This window comes from Tursiops truncatus, chromosome 7 (genome assembly GCF_011762595.2).
Source record: "Tursiops truncatus isolate mTurTru1 chromosome 7, mTurTru1.mat.Y, whole genome shotgun sequence".
NCBI lineage: Eukaryota > Metazoa > Chordata > Mammalia > Artiodactyla > Delphinidae > Tursiops > Tursiops truncatus.
In genome coordinates this window covers 58,436,425-58,458,022 of record NC_047040.1, presented here as the reverse complement: position 1 = coordinate 58,458,022, position 21,598 = coordinate 58,436,425, and the positions used below count along the sequence as shown (strand labels likewise).

The 21,598-nt window shown below is 36.8% G+C and overlaps 1 protein-coding gene across 2 annotated transcripts in view; it reads right to left on the bottom strand.

The window, feature by feature from the left end:
- The window catches only part of OLA1 (Obg like ATPase 1), a 167,668-nt gene that overhangs the window by 140,805 nt on the left and 5,265 nt on the right, over nucleotides 1-21,598 (bottom strand). For both annotated transcript variants that reach the window (XM_033860010.2, XM_019922566.2), the window contains exon 3: nucleotides 1,310-1,453. In XM_033860010.2, coding sequence (XP_033715901.1) covers nucleotides 1,310-1,453 — 144 coding nt within the window. The remainder of the gene's footprint in view (nucleotides 1-1,309; nucleotides 1,454-21,598) is intronic.

Sequence of the window (21,598 nt, the reverse complement as noted above, 5' to 3'; positions counted from 1 at the left end):
TGAGCTATATCCAATGACTGTGACATATTATAACCAAGTGAGTAACACTGATATGAATGAATAAATGAAAACAAGAAAGCTCTTCTTACAGCAGAATGTCAACTAATAAATGAAGAAGAAATGGTGGAATTACAAAATCATCATGTGACAATCATCACAGTAATAATTAATTCATAAAAAAATCAATAGATGCTAAAACTAGAGGATGAAAGTAAGAGAAGTAAATAAATTTGGTATATATTCTGTAGTTAGAACTCATAGGAATTGCTGATAGATTGGATGTAGGGGTGAGGAAAGAAAAGAATCAAGGATAGATCTTGGGCTTTAACTTAAGCAACTGAAGAAATAATAGTACTATTTATTGAATTCTAAACATCTTGAGGAAGAACAAATTTGACACAGGCAGGGTGAAATCAAGTCCATTTAGGACATGTAAAATCGGAGGCACCTGTTTAGCCTTCTAAGTGTCAGTGTCAAGCAGGCGGTTAGATACACATCTAGAGTTCAACAGAGTTCAGGGCTGGAGACAAAAATTGGGGATTTATCACCACATTCAAAATAGTGAAAAACTAAAAGCAAACTAAATTCTCAATAATAGGGAAATGGTAAATAATCTGTGCACATTCATATAACATAGTACTAAACATTATATTAGAAATTATTATTTATTTAAATCTGTACTTTTTAATCTAGAAAAATATTAACGATACCCCAAGTAAAAATATATCAAAAGTATGGAAGGATCTACCTCAAAAGTATTTATATCTATTATATCAAGGTAGAAGTATAGGTGATTTTTACTCCTCTCTTTATACATTTCCATATTGTCTGAACTTCCTACAATAAAACTGTATTATCTTACTTTTTCTAATTAAAGATATAATACATGCTGTTATAAAAACTTCAAACAGAGAGAACTACAAGAAATGAAGAAAAAAATGACCTAAAAATCCCATTCCCCAGAGATAACCATCAATTAGTTTGTGATCTTCAGTTCATACATTTTCCTATGAATACACACATACATGTATCATTTTACATGAATGGAATCACATAATACAGACTAATTACTCCCTCTACTTCACACTCCCCAGAAAAAAATAACTTCAATGTTAACAATGGATGTATCCTTCCTCACCCTTCTCCAGGTTCTAGGTTACTTTTATAATCACCCAAAACAATAATGCTACATTAACTTTGAAATAAACAACACAACCCTTCTACATAATTTTAAATATATCACTTATATATATTTACTCAATCTATACAGGGCCAACCACATGAACAATGGCATAAAGATTCTTCTTACCTTGCTGGTTTGTGGTACTGGCAAAGAAAGTCAAACCTTTCATCTGGCACAGGTACTCTGCTCTCATTAGGATCAATAGTGCAGAATGGGAAGTTTTCTGCTGAAGCTTGACTATTGGTTAATACATTGAAGAAAGTAGATTTCCTAAAATGAATAAAAACGATTTCAATCAATTCTTAGGCTAACACTGAGAAAAATCTATCTCACTCCAATTTCAATGCTCAAATAAAATCCATAAGGATTATAAAACCAATCTGGGAATGCAGGGTGGGGGGTAGGGCGGGGAATACATTTTTACTAACAGAAACAAATGAAATTTACAACAATGCAGCTCATGATTTACAATTAAGTTATGCTCCTCTCTCAGTCTATTTGGAACATGAAAAGCATCTCCCCAAAGAATCTTTGTTATAAATGATAACTAGTCTCACAACACACCACAAAATCTATTTTACTCCTAAAGTACCTGGAATACCAGTATCATTTCACCTGTATCTAGTATAATCTTCTCTGGCATAAATGTAGAGAGGTGTTCATTTAGTTAGGTCAATCACTTCACAAGCATTGGCTAATTGTCTAATAGGAAATGGGAGTTTGGAGCTCAGACTCCCTTCTAATTGTTAGTGCATAAGGATTACTGGTAATCTAGAACTGTGAATGGTGGATTGTGAAAGTCAAAATGTGAATTTTTTCCAAGGTATAATTTTAATCAAGAAAAAGCTATTAAAAATGAAAGAACTGTTCACTAATTTTCTGTTATCTGATTTTTATCAGATAATACACACTCAGAGAATGCCAACTCGTATTACTATTCTATCTTTTCCAAACACTTTTTAAGGTAAAAATGTCTCCCAGATGAGCTCTAACCCTATATTCATCAGAAGTTTATACTTGCTACAGTTAGTTCATCTGACTGAATTTTAAATCAGAGAACCAGTCCTTTTTTTTTTTTTTTAAATTCTGAGACCCTTTTAAAAGAGTAATGAACAGGGACTTCCCTGGTGGTCCAGTGGTAAAGAATCCACCTTACAATGCAGGGGACGTGGGTTCAATCCCTGGTCAGGGAACTAAGATCTCACATGCCACGGGGCAACTAAGCCAGCACGCCACCACAACTACTGAGCTCGCATGCCTCAACTAGAACCCCCAAGCAGCAAACTATACAGCCCACCCACTCTGGAACCCGCACGCCACAACTACAGAGCCCACACACCCCGGAGCCAGTGCACCACAACTAGAGAGGAGAAAACCCACACGCCACAACTAGAGAAAAGCCCGCGCACTACAACAAAGAGCCTGTGCGCCACAACTAAGACCAAACGCAGCCAAATATAAAAATTTTTTTAAAAAGCCATCTCTGGGCTTCCCTGGTGGCGCAGTGGTTGAGAACCTGCCTGCCGATGCAGGGGACACGGGTTCGAGTCCTGGTCTGGGAAGTTCCCACATGCCACGGAGCAACTAGCCCCGTGAGCCACAATTACTGAGCCTGCGCGTCTGGAGCGTGCGCTCCGCAACAAGAGAGGCCACGATAGTGAGAGGCCCACGCACTGCGATGAAGAGTGGCCCCCGCTTGCCACAACTAGAGAAAGCCCTCGCACAGAAACGAGGAGCCAACACAGCCATAAATAAACAAATAAATAAATAAATTAAAAAATAATAATAATAAATAAATAAATAAAATAAAAAAAATAAAAAGCCATCTCTAAGACACCCTCTAAAAATAAAATAAAATAAAATAGTAATGAACAAAAGGCAACAAGGAAGGCTTACCTAAATACTACTGGTGAGAAGGATGGTTTGGCAACGATATATTAACTTGAACCTGCCCATAGGTCTTTAAGATATTGCTCTTATATCACATTCAGACTAAATATTTAGGATTAAAGTAGAAAAGTTTCCAAAAACAGACACTTAAATCATTACTGGTTACTTAGAGTACCAATGGTCAAATCAGTAGCTTTCAAATGCTTGCCAGAACAGACTCAGCTGAGAATTTAAAGGCATGCACTACCAGGCCTCTTTCCAGATTTGGTGTAGGCCCCAGTATTTTAACTCAGCTAACAACTCACTGAATAATACTGACTGTTGTAGAATTTATATTGGTAACCTCTAAGAGCCTGGTAACAATCCCAGAACTCTAGGAATGATGATTAAGAGGAAATTACTAGTTCCTATAGAGATAGCTTTTCTTTTCAATCCTGTTAAGATAAATGTCATAGTACTTAATTTAAAATAGTCTGTATATTTATCAAGTTATAGTCCATCTATTTCAAGAAAGACACTGAAGATTAATACAATTTTAAAAATTAATATATAAAATAAGGCAGATAATTTTTAAAAAGAAAACTCACATTCAAATTATGAGCTTTAAATGCCATGTCCATTAAAAATAACGAGGACTTCTTGGAGAAATTACTAGTTCCAGGTCTGGGACCAGAAGTATACAAGATGAATCTCAAACAATTTTTCCCCAAGGGAAAACAAGGAACCTAGTGAAGGCCATAGAGTCCTATCAAAAGCACTCTGGAGCCAATCTGAATAGGCCCACAGGCCAAAGATGGGTCAATCTGAGCATCTTTAAGGATAGCTACAATGAACTATAACAAATCAAATAACTTCATATCCATGAGCTGTTAATAATCCTCAACAAGACAAAATCAAAAAAAAGAAAAAAAAAAACCCTCTCTGGCTACCTTTTAATGATGCTAGGTGATTGATTCTTCTGATAACCGTTGAGTAAAACATTCATTGTGTCTTTCCTATATAAACTGCACTTTTAGAGTAACAAAGAGTTGATGAAGAAAAGATTCTTTTATAGACATATTCCAGCCAATAAATGAAAAAAGAATAAAAAACTTAGAATACCACCATTTTGCAACCACTAAGGAACTAATGAATTGGGTAATTATCACCAATGATCATTAACTGTCTCCCCCCCAAAAAGTACCTCCTAACAATTATGTACACCATCTTTCAAGTATTCCTGACATAAAAAAATTATATGATCAAAAATTATCTGAAACTTACCTGATCAAGCCTTTAGATATTACTATCACTTAACAGAAAATACAGAGGACAGGAGAACATATTAAATGACACCACATAGATGCAATTAAGAAAATTTGGACTTTGGAAAATTCTGTAAGACTAACATCCAGATTTCTCTAACAAGTCAACTGGTGGAGGGAGGAAATTCTGCTTCTGGGTGAGATGCAAAAGCTAACAGCAGACTAGAACTCTCACCCAAAACTAGAAAAGCCATTTAAATGCAGGATACAGAAAGTATCTGTTTGAAGGGGCTAAGAATCTGGAAATGGGACATTTGCCCATTCTAGGCAAAGTAAGGCGGCCAAGAATCCAGGGATCTCTCTTATGCAAGAACAGCTTTACTCGCGTAAGCTGATGCTGAAGTACAGGGAACCCAGCAAAGAATTAGAAGACTTGGAGGATGGACCTCAAGAACACGACCAGTTTTCCCCTCAGGATATTGCTCACAAAAGGGAGAATTACAAAAGTGTACTGAAGTAAATGAACTGGAGAGTAATATGCTCCATACCTTATTCCCCTCCCTACACAAAAATAAAACATAAAAAGTGATACTTAGGTTGCCAAAACAATCCATAAGTCCTTATTTACCGAAAATGTAAGTAAAGGGAATTCCCTGGCGGTCCAGTGGTTACAATTCTGCGCTTCCACTGCCAAGGGCGCGGATTCAATCCCTGGTCAGGGAACTAAGATCCCAGAAGATGCGCAGTGCAGCCAACAAATAAAAATAAAAAATTAAAAAAATAAAATGTAACTAAAATATTGCATACCTGCAATAAAAATATTACAAAATAATGGTACAATAAAAATACTTCAAGGAAAATTTAAATATATTAATTAATCCACTTACAAGACATTTGTGCCTTTCTTGGGGGACAAAAAAAGTGCAGTTGTATTTTTGTACACTGTAGATAAAAAACTGCTCATTGCTATTACCACAGTCACAGTAATTGCAATATAAAAAGTCCAGGGGCTTCCCTGGTGGTGCAGTGGTTGGGAGTCCGCCTACCGATGCGGCGGACACGGGTTCGTGCCCCAGTCCGGGAGGATCCCACATGCCGCGGAGTGGCTGGGCCTGTGAGCCATGGCCGCTGAGCCAGCGCGTCTGGAGCCTGTGCTCTGCAACGGGAGAGGCCACAACGGTGAGGGGCCCGCATACGGCAAAAAAAAAAAAAAAAAAAAGAAAAGAAAAAGTCCATAGGGAGTTCATGGAGTTATTTTCAAATTTATTGGTTTTATTAAGTACTACATTTTTGACTGCCTACCTGGACAAAAATATGTTTAATACTAAAGAAAAAAGTTTATCCCTTAAAACATATTATACAGTAAAAATATAGAAAAGAAAGTCCCATTATCTCTTAGGCTAAAAAAATTCTTACATGCAGTCAAACTAAACATGGAAGACATCTCCATTTTCACAGATCAACTCATCTTGGACAGGATTTTAAATTTCATAAAGTCCAAGTAATCTGTACCTTCCAATAGCTTTGTAAGTACAAAAAAGTAAAAAGGAAGAAGGAAAAAGAAAATTTTCTAAGGATTATTAGTATAGCCTTTAGCGGCAAGTTAAGACATTTTGATCTATTCAAATCTATTAAAGAAAAGCCTTGCAAAAGCAAAGAATTTTAAAGTTTTGGCTTAAATTGGAGTGGTAAAGCCCATAAGGCTTTTTGTGAAATGAGAATTTTACACACACACACACATTCAGATCCCTTATAAGGTTATTATTGAAGCTTGAAAGTATAAGATTCAAAATTGTAGGGATCTCTCTTATGCAAGAACAGGTTTACATAAATATTATTTCAGCAATGATATCATTAAAAAAAAGAGTGGCTAGACTTAATGTATGCCCCCTCCACTTAAGACCTAAATACTTTATTTTTGAAATTATATATTTTACTATAATAAATAAATCTGACTGAATATATGTTTTATCTAAAACCTTATGCAAAATTACAATATGTATAGGGAAGTCAGGATACCAATGCAAACTCCCCCAGCATTCTGAATTAACCATTCATACAACACACAACCAAAAGCATGGAAAAAAGAATATTCTTTCGAAATGTTTTGAATTTACATATAACTAAACTGTTAAAAAGTATCTATCTGCTAGATACAGAAAACAGAAATGACAGGAATAAATACCAATGTGTGTATACATAAGTTAGTATAACCACATATTTTTCCTAATTCTATCAGGTGAGAGGGCTTAAAAGAAGTAACACCCCAGCAGTAGGATCACATCTAGAGCCCAGATCTTAGTTTCTAAATACCATTCTTCGATAAAAGAAACCAAGGCTCTCTGGAGACAAGGTTAGGACACAAAAAATACACTATTAGCCAGAAATATCATACAGTGTCAGAGAGTAAGGAAATGCTTGAAAAGAAAAAAAAAAAAAGGAAAAAAAAAGAAAGGGAAAAAACAAAAAGAATGGAAAAAAAAGATGGAGGCATGTAAAAAGGACATAAAACGCAACTTAAAGGAGCTCCCAATGACCAAATCTGAACAATTTGAGCAACAAAATAAATACTGATAATATTGGATTAAAACCCAAAGAATAAAAAAAATTTCACTGAGTCTAAATAGAACTATATAAATGATTGAATAAATAACTAATTGTAGGGGGAAAAAAAAACATTCCATACAGAAGAATTCCAAATAATAAATGTAAAAGGAATAAAGGAAGTAGAATATCACCATTAGAACACCACACTAATAATTGCTGCAGGCAAAATCCACCAAGAAGTGATAAAGTTTAGCTGGGGAAACTTTAAGAAGAAACAGAATATTTAAATAGCCTCAAGATACCTTTCCCCCATAATACTAATTAATTACTGTGGTGATTTTAACAAATGTCCACAAATTCTTTGATACTTATTCCTTCAGGAGGTGGAGCTTAATTCCCCTCCCCTTGAGCATGGGTTGGACTTAGTGACTTGCTTCTAAGGAACAGCCTATCAAAAAGAAAAAGGATAATTTTACAGTGGAGAAATCTGGCAGACACCACCTTAACCAAATGATCAAGGTTAACATCACCAGTGACAAATCATGTTGCTATCATGTAGCCCCTCAATATGACACAATGAGAAAGGCACTTCACCTCCACAGTGTTCTTCCCAAAAGTCTACTGCATGATTTCTGATACCAAAATATATTATAAAACTACAGTAATCCAAATAGTGTGGAACTGACATAAAGATGGACCCATATATCAGTGGAACAGAATAGAGAGCCCAGAAATAAATCCTCCCATATACAGTCAGATAATCTTTGACAAGAGTATCAAGACCACACAATGGGGAAAAGACAGTCTCTTCAATAAATGACACTGAGAAAACTGGATAGCCACATGCAAAGGAATGAAGACCCTCACCTTACACCATACACAAAAATTAACTCAAAATGGATTACAGACCTAAAGGTAGAGCCTAAAACTATAAAAGTCACAGAGGAAATATAGGGGAAAAACTTTGTAACGCTGGATTTGGCAATTATTTCTGAGATATGACACCAAAAGGACACGCAACAAAAGCAAAATTAGAAAAAAAATGAGACTACCTCAAACTTAAAAACTGCACATCAAAAGAAACAATCAACAGAGTGAAAGGTAACCTATAGAATGGGAAAAAAATAATTGCAAATCACATGTCTGATAAAGAGTTAATATCCAGAATGTATAGAGAACTAGTATAACTTAACAACAACAACAAAAGTAACTGTAAAAAGTAACATTAAAAAGTAGCAAAGGACCTCAATAGACATTTCTCCACAGAAGATAAACAAATAGCCAAGAAACATACGAAAAGATGCTCAACATCACCAATCATCAGTAAAATGCAAATCAAAACCACAATGAGGTATCACCTCACACCCATTAAGACAGTCACTATCAAAAAAACAGAAAACAAGTGTTGGCCAAGACGTAGAGAATTTAGAACTCTGGTACACTGTTGGTGGAATGTAAAATGGTACAGCTGCTATGGAAAACAGTATGAAGGTTCCTCAACAAACTAAAAATAGAATTACCATGTGATCCAGCAACTCCACTTCAGGGTATTTACCCAAAATAATTAAAAGCAGGATCTCAAAGTGATATTTGCACACTCATGTTCACTTCAGCATTATTCACAATAACCAAAAGGTGGAAGCAGCCCTAATGTCTATTGACAGAGGAGTGGATAAAGAAAAAGTCCACAGCATGAGGAAACATCAAACTGGAATTGAGAGACATTATACAAAATACCTGAATAGAACTTTTCAAAAGTAAATGAAATTTTTCATGACCTTTAAAAGGTCTATACAGGAAAAGAAAAAGGACATTAGCAGGAAAACTGGTGAAATCCAAAACAGGCTATAGTTAATAGTAAATAAATAAATGAGCGAAAAAAAAAATCTGAAATTATATGATATAGCAATAGTGACCAGGCTTCAGGTTCAAGACGGTGGAGTAGAAGGACGGGCTCTCACTCCCTCTTGCAAGAGCACCAGAATCACAACTAACTGCTGAACAATAATCGACAGGGAGACACTGGAACTCACCAAAAAAGACACCCCACACCCAAAGACAAAGAAGAAACCACAATGAGACAGTAGGAAGGGCGCAAGCACAATAAAATCAAATCCCATAACTGTTGGATGGGTGACTCACAAATTGGAGAATACTTATACCACAGAATACTTATACTCCACCCAGTGGAGTGAAGGTTCTGAGCCCCACTTCAGGCTTTCCAACCTGGGGGTCCGGCAACGGGAGGAGGAACTCCCAGAGAATCAGACTTTGAGGCTAGTGGGATTTGATTGCAGGACTTTGACAGGAGTGGGGGAAAAAGAGACTCCACTCTTGGAGGGCACACACAAAGTAGTGTCCACATCAGGACCCAGGGGAAAGAGCAGTGACCCCTCAGGAGACTGAACCACACCTACCTGCTAGTGTTGGAGGGTCTCCTGCAGAGGCGGGGGTGGCTGTGTCTCACCATGAGAACAAGGACACTAGGAGCAGAAGTTCTGGGAAGTACTCCTTGGCAAGAGCTCTCCCAGAGCCCGCCATTACCCCACCAAAGAGCCAGGGTAGCCTCCAGTGTTGGGTCCCCTCAGGCCAAACAACCAACAGGGAGGGAACCCAGCCCCACCCATCAGCAGAGAGGCATATTAAAGTTTTACTGAATTCGGCCCACCAGAGCAAAACCCAGCTCTACCCACCACCAGTCCCTCCCATCAGGAAACTTCCACAAGCCTCTTAGATAGCCTCATCCATGAGAGGGCAGACAGCAGCAGCAAGAAGAACTACAATCCTGCAGCCTATGGAACAAAAACCGCATTCACAGAAAGATAGACAAGATGAAAAGGCAGAAGGCTATGTACCAGATGAAGGAAAAAAATAAAACCCCAGAAAAACAGCTAAATGAAGTGGAGATAGGCAACCTTCCAGAAAAAGAATTCAGAATAATGATAGTTAAGATGATACAGGACATCGGAAAAAGAATGGAGGCAAAGATCGAGAAAATGCAAGAAATGTTTAACAAAGACCTAGAAGAATTAAAGAACAAACAAACACAGGTGAACAATACAATAACTGAAATGAGAAATACACTAGAAGGAATCAATAGCAGAATAACTGAAGCAGAAGAACGGATAAGTGACCTTATCCGGAAGACAGAATGGTGGAATTCACTACTGTGGAACTGAATAAAGAAAGAAGAATGAAAAGAAATGAAGACAGCCTAAGAGACCTCTGGGACAACATTAAACACAACAACATTCACATTATAGGGGTCCCAGAAAGAGAAGAGAGAGAGAAAGGACCAGAGAAAATATCTGAATAGATTATAGTTGAAAACTTCCCTAACATGGGAAAGGAAATAGTCACCCAAGTCCAGGAAGCACAGAGAGTCCCATACAGGAAAAACCCAAGGAGAAACACACCGAGACACATAGTAATCAAATTAGCAAACATTAAAGACAAAGAAAAATTATTGAAGCAGCAAGGGAAAAATGACATAACATACAAGGGAACTCCCATAAGGTTAACAGCTGATTTCTCAGCAGAAACCCTACAAGCCAGAAGGGACTGGCATGACATATTTAAAGTAATGAAAGAGAAAAAACTACAACCAAGATTACTCTACCCGGCAAGGATCTCATTCAGATTCGATGGAGAAATCAAAAGCTTTACAAACAAGCAAAAGCTAAAAGAATTCAGCACCACCAAACCAGCTCTACAACAAATGCTAAAGGAACTTCTCTAACTGGGAAACACAAGAGAAGAAAAGGACCTACAAAACAAACTCAAAACAATTAAGAAAATGGTAACAGGAACATACATATCGATAATTGCCTTAAACGTGAATGGATTAAATGCTCCTACCGGACTTCCCTGGTGGCGCAGTGGTTGAGAGTCCGCCTGCCGATGCAGGGTACACGGGTTCATACCCCGGTCTGGGAAGATCCCACATGCCGCAGAGCGGCTAGGCCCGTGAGCCATGGCCGCTGAGCCTGCGCGTCCAGAGCCTGTGCTCCACAACGGGAGAGGCCACAACAGTGAGAGGCCCGCGTACAGCAAAAAAAAAAAAAAAAAAAATGCTCCTACCAAAAGACACAGGCTTGCTGAATGGATACAAAAACAAGACCCATATATATGCTGTCTACAAGAGACCCACTTCAAACCTAGGGACACATACCCAATGAAAGTGAGGGGATGGAAAAAGATATTACATGAAAATGGAAATCAAAAGAAAGCTGGAGTAGCAATACTCATATCAAATAAAACAGACTTTAAAATAACGAATGTTACAAGAGACAAGGAAGGACATTATATAATAATCAAGGAATCAATCCAAGAAGAAGATATAACAATTATAAATATATATGCACCCAACAAAGGAGCACCTCAATACATAAGGCAATGGCTAACAGCTATGAAAGAGAAAATTGACAGTAACACAATAATAGTGGGGGACTTGAACACCTCACTTACACCAATGGACAGATCATCCAAACAGAAAATTAATAAGGAAACACAAGCTTTAAAAGACACAATAGACCAGATAGATTTAACGGATATTTATAGGACATTCCATCCAAAATAGCAGATTACACTTTCTTCTCAAGTGCTCATGGAACATTCTCCAGGATAGATCACATCTTGGGTAACAAATCAAGCCAAAGTAAATTTAAGAAAATTGAAATCATATCAAGCATCTTTTCTGACCACAACGCTATGAGATTAGAAATCAAGCACAGGGAAAAACATGTAAAAAACACAAACACATGGAGGCTAAACAATATGTTACTAAATAACCAAGAGATTACTGAAGAAATCAAAGAGGGAATCAAAAAATACCTAGAGACAAATGATAATGAAAACACGATGACCCAAAACCTACGGGATGCAGCAAAAGCAGTTCTAAGAGGGAAGTTTATAGCAATACAATCCTACCTCAAGAAACAAGAAAAATCTCAAGTAAACAATCTAACCTTACACCTAAAGGAACTAGAGAAAGAAGAACAAACAAAACCCAAAGTTAGTAGAAGGAAAGAAATCATAAAGATCAGAGCAGAAATAAATCAAACAGAAACAAAGAAAACAATAGCAAAGATCAATGAAACTAAAAGCTGGTTCTTTGAGAAGATAAACAAAATTGATAAACCATTAGCCAGACTCATCCAGAAAAAGAGGGAGAGGACTCAAGTCAATAAAATTAGAGATGAAAAAGGAGAAGTTACAACAGACACCACAGAAATATAAAGCATCCTAAGAGACTACTACAAGCAACCCTATGCCAATAAAATGGACAACCTGGAAGAAATGGACAAATTCTTACAAGGTATAACCTTCCAAGACAGAACCAGGAAGAAACAGAAAATATGGACAGACCAATCACAAGTAATGAAATTGAAACTGTGATTAAAAGTCTTTCAACAACAACAACAACAAAAAAGTCTTTCAACAAACAAAAGTCCAGGACCAGATGGCTTCACAGGTGAATTCTATCAAACATTTAGAGAAGAGCTAACACCCATCCTTCTCAAACTCTTCCAAACAATTGCAGAGGAAGGAACAATCCCAAACTCATTCTATGAGGCCACCATCACCCTGATACCAAAACCAGACAAAGATACTACAAAAAAAGAAAATTGCAGACCAATATCACTCATGAATATATATGCAAAAATCCTCAACAAAGTACTAGCAAGCAGAATCCAACAACACATTAAAAGGATCATACACCATGATCAAGTGGGATTTATCCCAGGGATGCAAGGATTCTTCAATATATGCAAATCAATCAACGTGATACACCATATTAAGAAACTGAAGAATAAAAACCATATGATCATCTCAATAGATGCAGAAAAAGGTTTTGACAAAATTCAACACCCACTTATAATAAAAACTCTCCAGAAAGTGGGCATAGAGGGAACCTACCTCAACATAGTAAAAGCCATATACAACAAACCCAGAGCAAACAACATTCTCAATGGTGAAACACTGAAAGCATTTCCTCTAAGATCAGGAACAAGACAAAGATGTCCACTCTCACCACTATTATTCAACATAGTTTTGGAAGTCCTAGCCATGGCAATTAGAGAAGAAAAAGAAATACAAATTGGAAAAGAAGACGTAAAACTGTCACTGTTTGTAGATGGCATGAAACTATACATAGAGAATCCTAAAGATGCCACCAGAAAACTACTAGAGCTAGTCAATGAATTTGGTAAAGTTGCAGGATACAAAATTAATGCACAAAAATCTCTTGCATTCCTATACACTAATGATGAAAAATCTGAAAGAGAAATTAAGGAAACACTCCCATTTACCATTGCAACAAAAAGAATAAAATACCTAGGAATAAACCTACCTAGGGAGACAAAAGACCTGTATGCAGAAAACTGTAAGATGCTGATGAAAGAAATTAAAGCTGATACAAACAGATGGAGATATATACCATGTTCTTGGATTGGAGGAATCAATATTGTGAAAATGACTATACAACCCAAAGCAATCTACAGAATCAATGCAATCCCTATCCAATTACCAGTGGCATTTTTTACATAACTAGAACAAAAAATCTTAAAATTTGTATGGAGACACAAAAGACCCCAAATAGCCAAGGCGGTCTTGAGGGAAAAAAAAAGGAGCTGGAGGAATCAGACTCCCTGACTTCAAACTATACTACCAAGCCAGTAATCAAGACAATACGGTACTGGCACAAAAACAGAAATATAAATCAATGGAACAGGATAGAAAGCCCAGAGATAAACCCACACACCTATGGTCAACCAATCTATGACAAAGGAGGCAAGGATATAAAATGGAGAAAAACACAGTCTCTTCAATAAGCGGTGCTGGGAAAACTGGACAGCTACATGTAAAAGAATGAAATTAGAACACTCCCTAACACCATACACAAAAATAAACTCAAAATGGATTAGAAACCTAAATGCAAGACCGCACACTATAAAACTCTTAGAGGAAAACATAGGAAGAACACTCTTTGACATAAATCACAGCAAGATCTTTTTTGATCCACCTCCTAGAGTAATGGAAATAAAAACTAAAATAAACAAATGGGACCTAATGAAACTTAAAAGCTTTTGCACAGCAAAGGAAACTACAAACAAGATGAAAAGACAACCCTCAGAATGGGAGAAAATATTTGCAAATGAATCAACGGACAAAGGATTAATCTCCAAAATATATAAACAGCTCATGCAGCTCAATATTAAAAAAAAATAACCCAATCCAAAAATGGGCAGAAGACCTAAATAGACATTTCTCCAAAGAAAACATACAGATGGCCAAGAAGCCCATGAAAAGCTGCTCAACATCACTAATTATTAGACAAATGCAAATCAAAACTACAATGAGGTATCACCTCATACCAGTTAGAATGGACATCACCAGAAAATCTACAAACAACAAATGCTGGAGAGGGTGTGGAGAAAAGGGAACCCTCTTGCACTGTTGGTGGGAGTGTAAATTGATACAGCCACTATGGAGAATAGTATGGAGGTTCCTTAAAAAATTGAAACTAGAATTACCATATGACCCAGCAATCCCACTACTGGGCACATAACCAGAGAAAACCATAATTCAAAAGATACATGCACCCCAATGTTCATTGCAGCACTGTTTACAATAGCCAGGACATGGAAGCAACCTAAATGCCCATCGACAGACAAATGGATAAAGAAGATGTGGTACATATATACAATGGAATATTACTCAGCCATAAAAAGGAACGAAATTGGGTCATTTGTAGAGACAGGGATGGATCTAGAGACTGTCATACAGAGTGAAGTAAGTCAGAAAGTGAAAAACAAATATTGTATATTAATGCATATACATGGAACCTAGAAAAATGGTACAGATGAACCAGTTTGTAGGGCAGAAATTGAGACACAGATGTAGAGAACAAACGTATGGACACCAAGTGAGGAAGCGGTGGGTGGGGGGTGGTGTGTGATGCACTGGGATATTGGGATTGACATATATACACTAATATGTATAAAATGGACAACTAATTTTAAAAAATGCAAAAAAAAATTATGAAAATAGAAAAAAAAAAGTGACCAGAATTCTGAAAAATAAACAATGAAAATTAAAAGATTTAACAGAAAGTAAATTATGAAGTACTTTTAAGGTACACAATTACTGTTGATAACAGGAAAGAGTGAGTGGGAGAGCATATCCATTGTCCAAAAGATTATTCATAACATATTAAAAAAGAAAACAAATAATTCCCAACTCACGAATTTCCATGAAAGAGGAGGCACCCTGCAATACTGAGAAGTATACAATAAGATTTAAGTTCATTTAAATGTTATTGGGGAATTTTGCTTCCCCTTCTATTTATGGAACTGCCCTCCTGACACAAAGAGCTAGGAAATCAGATAAAACATGAAATAAACAGTTTTCAAACAGGGGACAGTATGTAGCACAGGACTGTGTTCCCTGTGAAAACAACCAATGAACTAAGCTCTAAAACTACCCTAGCTTACTGCCTAAAGGTGGTTTCAAAGCCACAGCACAGGGAGGGGGAACCAATAGAACCCGGCAGTCATGCCAAGTTAAAGAGACTGAGATGAGAGTTTGAGCAGGCCAAAGTAGCTAAAATTTACAGGACAGTATACTAGAAAGGAAGCAGTTGCACAGAGAGAGGGCTCTGGAGATAAGCAGAAGGTATCTTCAAGAATATGGCTCAGTAATATTTGTACATGAGGAAGCTCAGTCTCCAAAGGCCAGGAGAAAAAAACACTCAAAAGCAGCACAGTGAACAGTTCTCAGGTTCACACGGAGCTTGGAACAGTTCACATCCCCACCAGCAGAGCAGAGAAAGATATAATAATATAAGGGAACTTGGGTAGAGTCCTCAAAGAGTCACGTCTTAGTATCAGAGCTAAAGTAGCACCAGAGCAAAAAATATTATGAACTCATGATAAGAAAATATAATAAACAGCCTCAAAACAATCAAAATGATACACAAAAACTAAATGCCAGAACAAAGTCCTACACTCGTTAAAGGAATACTATAACATTCAGCACTCAACATAAAATCCAGCATCTGGAATCCAATAAAAATTAACAGGCACGGGCTTCCCTGGTGGCACAGTGGTTGAGAGTCCGCCTGCTGATGCAGGGGACACAGGTTCGTGCCCCGGTCCAGGAAGATCCCACATGCTGCGGAGCGGCTGGGCCCATTAGCCATGGCCGCTGAGCCTGCGCGTCCAGAACCTGTGCTCCACAACGGGAGAGGCCACAACAGTGAGAGGCCCGCGTACCATAAAAAAAAAAAAAAAAATTAACAGGCATGCAAAGAAGCAGGAAAATATAGATCCAAAGCAAGATAAAAGTCAATAAACACAAACACAGTAATGATAGAGATGATGGAATTAGCAGACGAGGACCTTAAAATAAATGTAATAGATTTTTTAAAATTTTTCTGAAGGATATAAAGGTAAATATGAAGATAATGAAAATATGAAAACCATCCAGACAGAACTATTGTATAAAAAATACAGTATATGAAAAAATTGAATTGAAATGAAACACACTGGATGTGACTAACTGTAGATTAGACACTGCACAAAAGATCAGTGAACATGAAGACAGAACAACAGCAGCTATCAAATGAAGCACAGGGGAAAAAAATTGGACAAAAACATAACCAGAGCTTCAGTAGAATATTACCTAGCGGACTAACCCATATGTAATAAAAGTCTCAGGAGGAGAGGAAGGGAAAGGAGGAGAGGGGGAGAAAAGAGCATTTGAAGAAATGCTCTGGCCAAATATTTTACAAATTTAATGAAAATCATAAACTCACAAGCCTAAAGTCTCAACAGACCCCAAGCAAAAGAGGCATAAGGGAAACCACATCAATGCATATGAAAATCAAATTTCTGAAAACCAGTAGTAAAGAGAAAATTTTAAAGAAAGTTATAGGGAAAAAAAAAACACACATTATGTACAAAGAAACCAAGATAACAACAACAACAGACTTCTCATTAGAAAGCTGGAAGAAAATGGAAGATACCTTCAATGTGCTGAAAGAAAAACTGTTCCTGGAATTCCCAACGAAAATCGTTCCAAAATGAAGGCATAATAAGCACATGAAAAGATGCTCAATATTATTAGGCATCAAGGAAGTGCAATTCAAAACCACAATGAGATACCACTTCATGCCTTCGCTATAATTAAAAAGATGATAACAATCAGAGACCACAAATAACAAATATTGGCTGGGATGTGGAGAAAGAAGAACCCTGTACACTGTTGGTGGGAACATAAATTGCTGCAACCACTGTGGAAAACAGCACGCAGGTTCCTCAAAAAACTAAAAGTGGAACTACCATATGATCCAGCAATTCAACTTCTTGGGTACATATCCAAAGAAAATGAAAATACTAATTCTAAAAGATACATACACCCCAGTGTTCATAGCACCATTATTTACAATAGCCAAGATATAGAAGCAAACTAAGTGTCCATGAACAGATAAAGGGATAAAGATAACATGAGATACACACCACACACCACACACACACACACACACACACACACACACAATGGAATACTACTCAGCCATTAAAAAACAAAGAAAGAAATTCTGCCATTTGCAACAATGTGGCTGGACCTGGAGGGTATTATGCTTAGTGAAATAAGTCAGGCAGAGAAAGACAAATACTGTATATTATCACTTATATGTGGAATCTAAAAAACAAAACAAACCAGTGAACATAACAAAAAATAAACAGACTCACAGGTGAAGATAATGAGGAATGAAAAAATATGAAAACTATCCAGACAGAACTATTGTATAAAAAATAAAATATCTGAAATAAAATGAAATCAAAATGAAGATACAGAGAACAAAATAGTGGTTATCAGTGAGGACAGGGAAAGGGTGTAGTGGCAAGATACGGGTAGGGGAGTAAGAGGTAAAAACTAATATGTATAAAATAAATAAGCTACAAGGACATATTGCACAGCACAAGGGATATAGCCAATATTTTATAATAACTATAAATGAAGTATAACCTATAAAAATTTTGAATCACTATGCTGCACACCTGAAACTACTATAATATTGTAAATCAACTAAACCTCAATTTAAAAAATGTTTAATAGGGCTTCCCTGGTGGCGCACTGGTTGAGAGTCTGCCTGCCGACGCAGGGGACACAGGTTCGTGCCCCGGTCTGGGAAGATCCCACATGCCGCGGAGCAGCTGGGCCCGTGAGCCATGGCTGCTGAGCCTGCGCGTCCGGAGCCTGTGCTCCACAACGGGAGAGGCTGCAACAGTGAGAGGCCCACATACCGCAAAAATAAATAAATAAATAATAAATAAAATTTTAAAAAAATAAAAAATGTTTAATAAAGATAATTACAAGCACCGGTGAGAATGTGAAGAAAGTAGAACCCACATACATTGCTGGTAAGAACACAGAATGACACACTCGCTTTAGAAAAGTTTGGCAGTTCCTCAAATAGTTAAATATACGGTTACATACAACCCAGAAATTCCACTCCTAAGTATACACCCAAGAGAGATGAAAACATATGTCAACAGAAAAATTTGTTTATTACAAAGCTGGGACAGAGAAGGTACAAATAAGCCTGGAACATAATGTGGAGCTAGAAACCAGAAAATACTCAAAAAATGGAGGACACATCAAAAGTAACACGAGTGAACAGGAAGGCTCCTGATGGCCAAATGTGGGCAATTTGAGCAACAAAATAAATAACAATAGTAACGCATTATAACCAGCAAAGTAAAAACTGATCCTGATATAAACAAATTATAAGTAATTTACATGAGAAAATGGGGGGTTCTTCTTTACAACAGAATTCTAAACAATAGAATTCTAAACAATAGAATTTCCATTGTTTCTTCTATAAATTGTTTCCTCTATAAATGTAGAAGACCAACAGAAATTTTTAAATCTCTATTTGGTAAACACCACAATAATAACTATTTCAAACAAGAATCATTAATACACGCCAAAACTGGGGGGCAAAAGTATGAGAAACACAGTATTTACATAATTTCAAAGTATCTCCCTAAAAGATATATTTATTAATTGCAACGGAAAATACAGTAAACTTTTCAGTGAAGAAATTTGTCAGACACCTCCTTAGATAAGTGATCAAAGTTAAAATCACTAGTAACAGGACAAATCAACATTGTGTGCTTCCTGATATAATGTACTAAGAAGCACATGTCACTTCTGCATCCAAAAATGCATAATTTGAATTTAATCACAAGGAAATATTAGATAAACCCCAAGGTTTAAGAGCCTACCATAAGAGGTCAGCACTCCTCAAAAGTGTCAAGGACATGAAAGACAAAGTGAGAAACTGTTCTAGGTTAAAGGAAACTAAGGACACAGCAACAATTAAATGCAACATATATGTAATCCTGTATTAGATCCTGGACCAGAAAATGGACATTAGTGAGGCAACTGGTAAATCAATGCTAATTTCCTGATTTTTATAACTGTACTATGTTAACATTTGGGGAGTGTAAGCAGACCTCATATAGGAATTTTTTTAACTAGCTTTGCAAGTATGAAATTTTTTAATTGCGAAACTACTTCAAAAACAATTTTTATTTACTCTTAAGCAAAAAGTCACACAGACTAGGAAGAGGTAGTTCTAATGCATATCCAACAAGGAACCCATATCCAGAATAAAAAACACCTAATTATTACTAAAAAGAAAAAATATCCTTCACAAAAAATGTCCAGTAAACATATTAAAAGATGTTCAAAATCATTAGCTATCACAGGTATGCAAAACGATCATGATACTGCACACAAGTATGGCCAAAATGAAAAAGAATGATAATACCAAGTGCTAGTGAGGATGAAGAGAAATTAGAACTCTTTTTTACAATACCAGCACTATAAATTAGAATAACCACTTTGGAAAATTATGTGGCAGTATCTAAAGCTATTTAACTCCTAGAGGTGGGGAGTTCGGGGGACAGGGTGAGTGGGGTAAGTGTATCCATTCACCCAACAGAAATGAGTTCTTATATCTACCCACCAAAAGACATGTACATGAATGTTCAAAGCAGCTCTATTCATAATAGACAAAAAAAGGAAACAACCCAAATGCCCATCAATAGCAAAAAGGGTAAATATAGTGTATATTCTCTCAGGCATAATGACTTGTAAAAGATATAAAGAGTGCATAATGTGGGCTTCCCTGGTGGCGCAGTGGTTGAGAGTCCGCCTGCCCATGCAGGGGACGCAGGTTCGTGCCCCGGTCCGGGAAGATCCCACATGCCACGGAGTGGAAAGGCCCGTGAGCCATGGCTGCTGAGCCTGCACGTCTGGAGCCTGTGCTCCACAACGGGAGAGGCCACAACAGTCAGAGGCCCGCGTACCGCAAAAAAGAAAAAAAAAAAAACAAACAAGAGTGCATAATGTGTGATTCCATCTGTATCAGGCAAACTAATCAATGTGGTAATACAAGTTGGAATATGGTTATCCTAGGAAGGATAGTACCAACTGGGAAGGGGTACAAGGAAGTCTTTTGTGGCACTGGATTTGTTCTAGATTTTGATGTGGGTACTGGTTACATGGGTGAATTAAAATGTAAAAATCTGATATGTACATTTAAAGTTTTCGCATTTTACTGTGTATGTTATACCTCAATTTAAAAAACAAAAACAAAAAAACACCTGGGCAAAACAAAAAAAGATTTACTATAGATAATGCCCTGACAGAAAGCCCACTTAAGAAGCCTCTGGAATAATTCAAGTAAGAAATGAGTGGCAAAAAGATGTGAAGAAAATAGATCAGAGAGATATTCAGGTACCAGGTTTGGTGCCCTACTGAAAAATACAGCTGAGGGGAAAGGATGAAAAGATAAATCTCTCAAGTATCTGGGTGGAAAGTAGTATTATTAACCAAGATAGGGAATGCAAGAGGCAATAAGTTCAGTTTTAGACATGTAGGGTGTAGACATTTAACTGGAGATATTCAGGGCAGTTAGATATATGAATCTGGAACTCAGATGCAACCTGAGCAGGACATATAAATTTAGAAAAGAGAAGCCAACAGATGATTAAAATTAGGAGAGGATGAGACTGCCCAGGGAGAAAGTATAAAAGAGAAGACAGCCAAGGACAGAAACCTAATATAGAGCGCAAACACAGGAAGTGTAGCAAGCACAAAAGACTGAAGGAAGAGTTGAGAGAGGTGGGGAGTTACTAACAGTGCCAAATAGGGCAGAGAGGTTAAGTAAGTTAAGGACAAAAAATGCGTACCAGCTTTGACAATCAGATCATTATTGCCTTTTGCTATAGTTTTTGTCAAAAGCAAACATTTTTAAAAGGTCTTAAATGACCTACAAAAGAGTTAAAATACACAATCTGTACCACGCTGTACCTTCATTTCCACATCAATTTCAAACTAGTTCATGTAAGCAATCTGCAAAAAACAAATTATTAATAGTCATCAGTGGAAGATTACTATTAAGACTTTAAAATTGTAAAAGAAAAATATAATCTATCCCAAGGATAGAATATACATAATTGCTTATTGTTTCCTATATATAATGTATATATAATAAACACTATTCTGTATAAAAAGTGAGTGGCTTTTCTGTACGTGAAATTTTTTATAATCAAATATTGGAAAAAAAAAACTGGCCAGCATGAAAAATAAATATATGCATTAAAAAGAGCATTATTAATTGAGCACCTAGAGATTAATCTTCCTCCAGTGAGTTTCT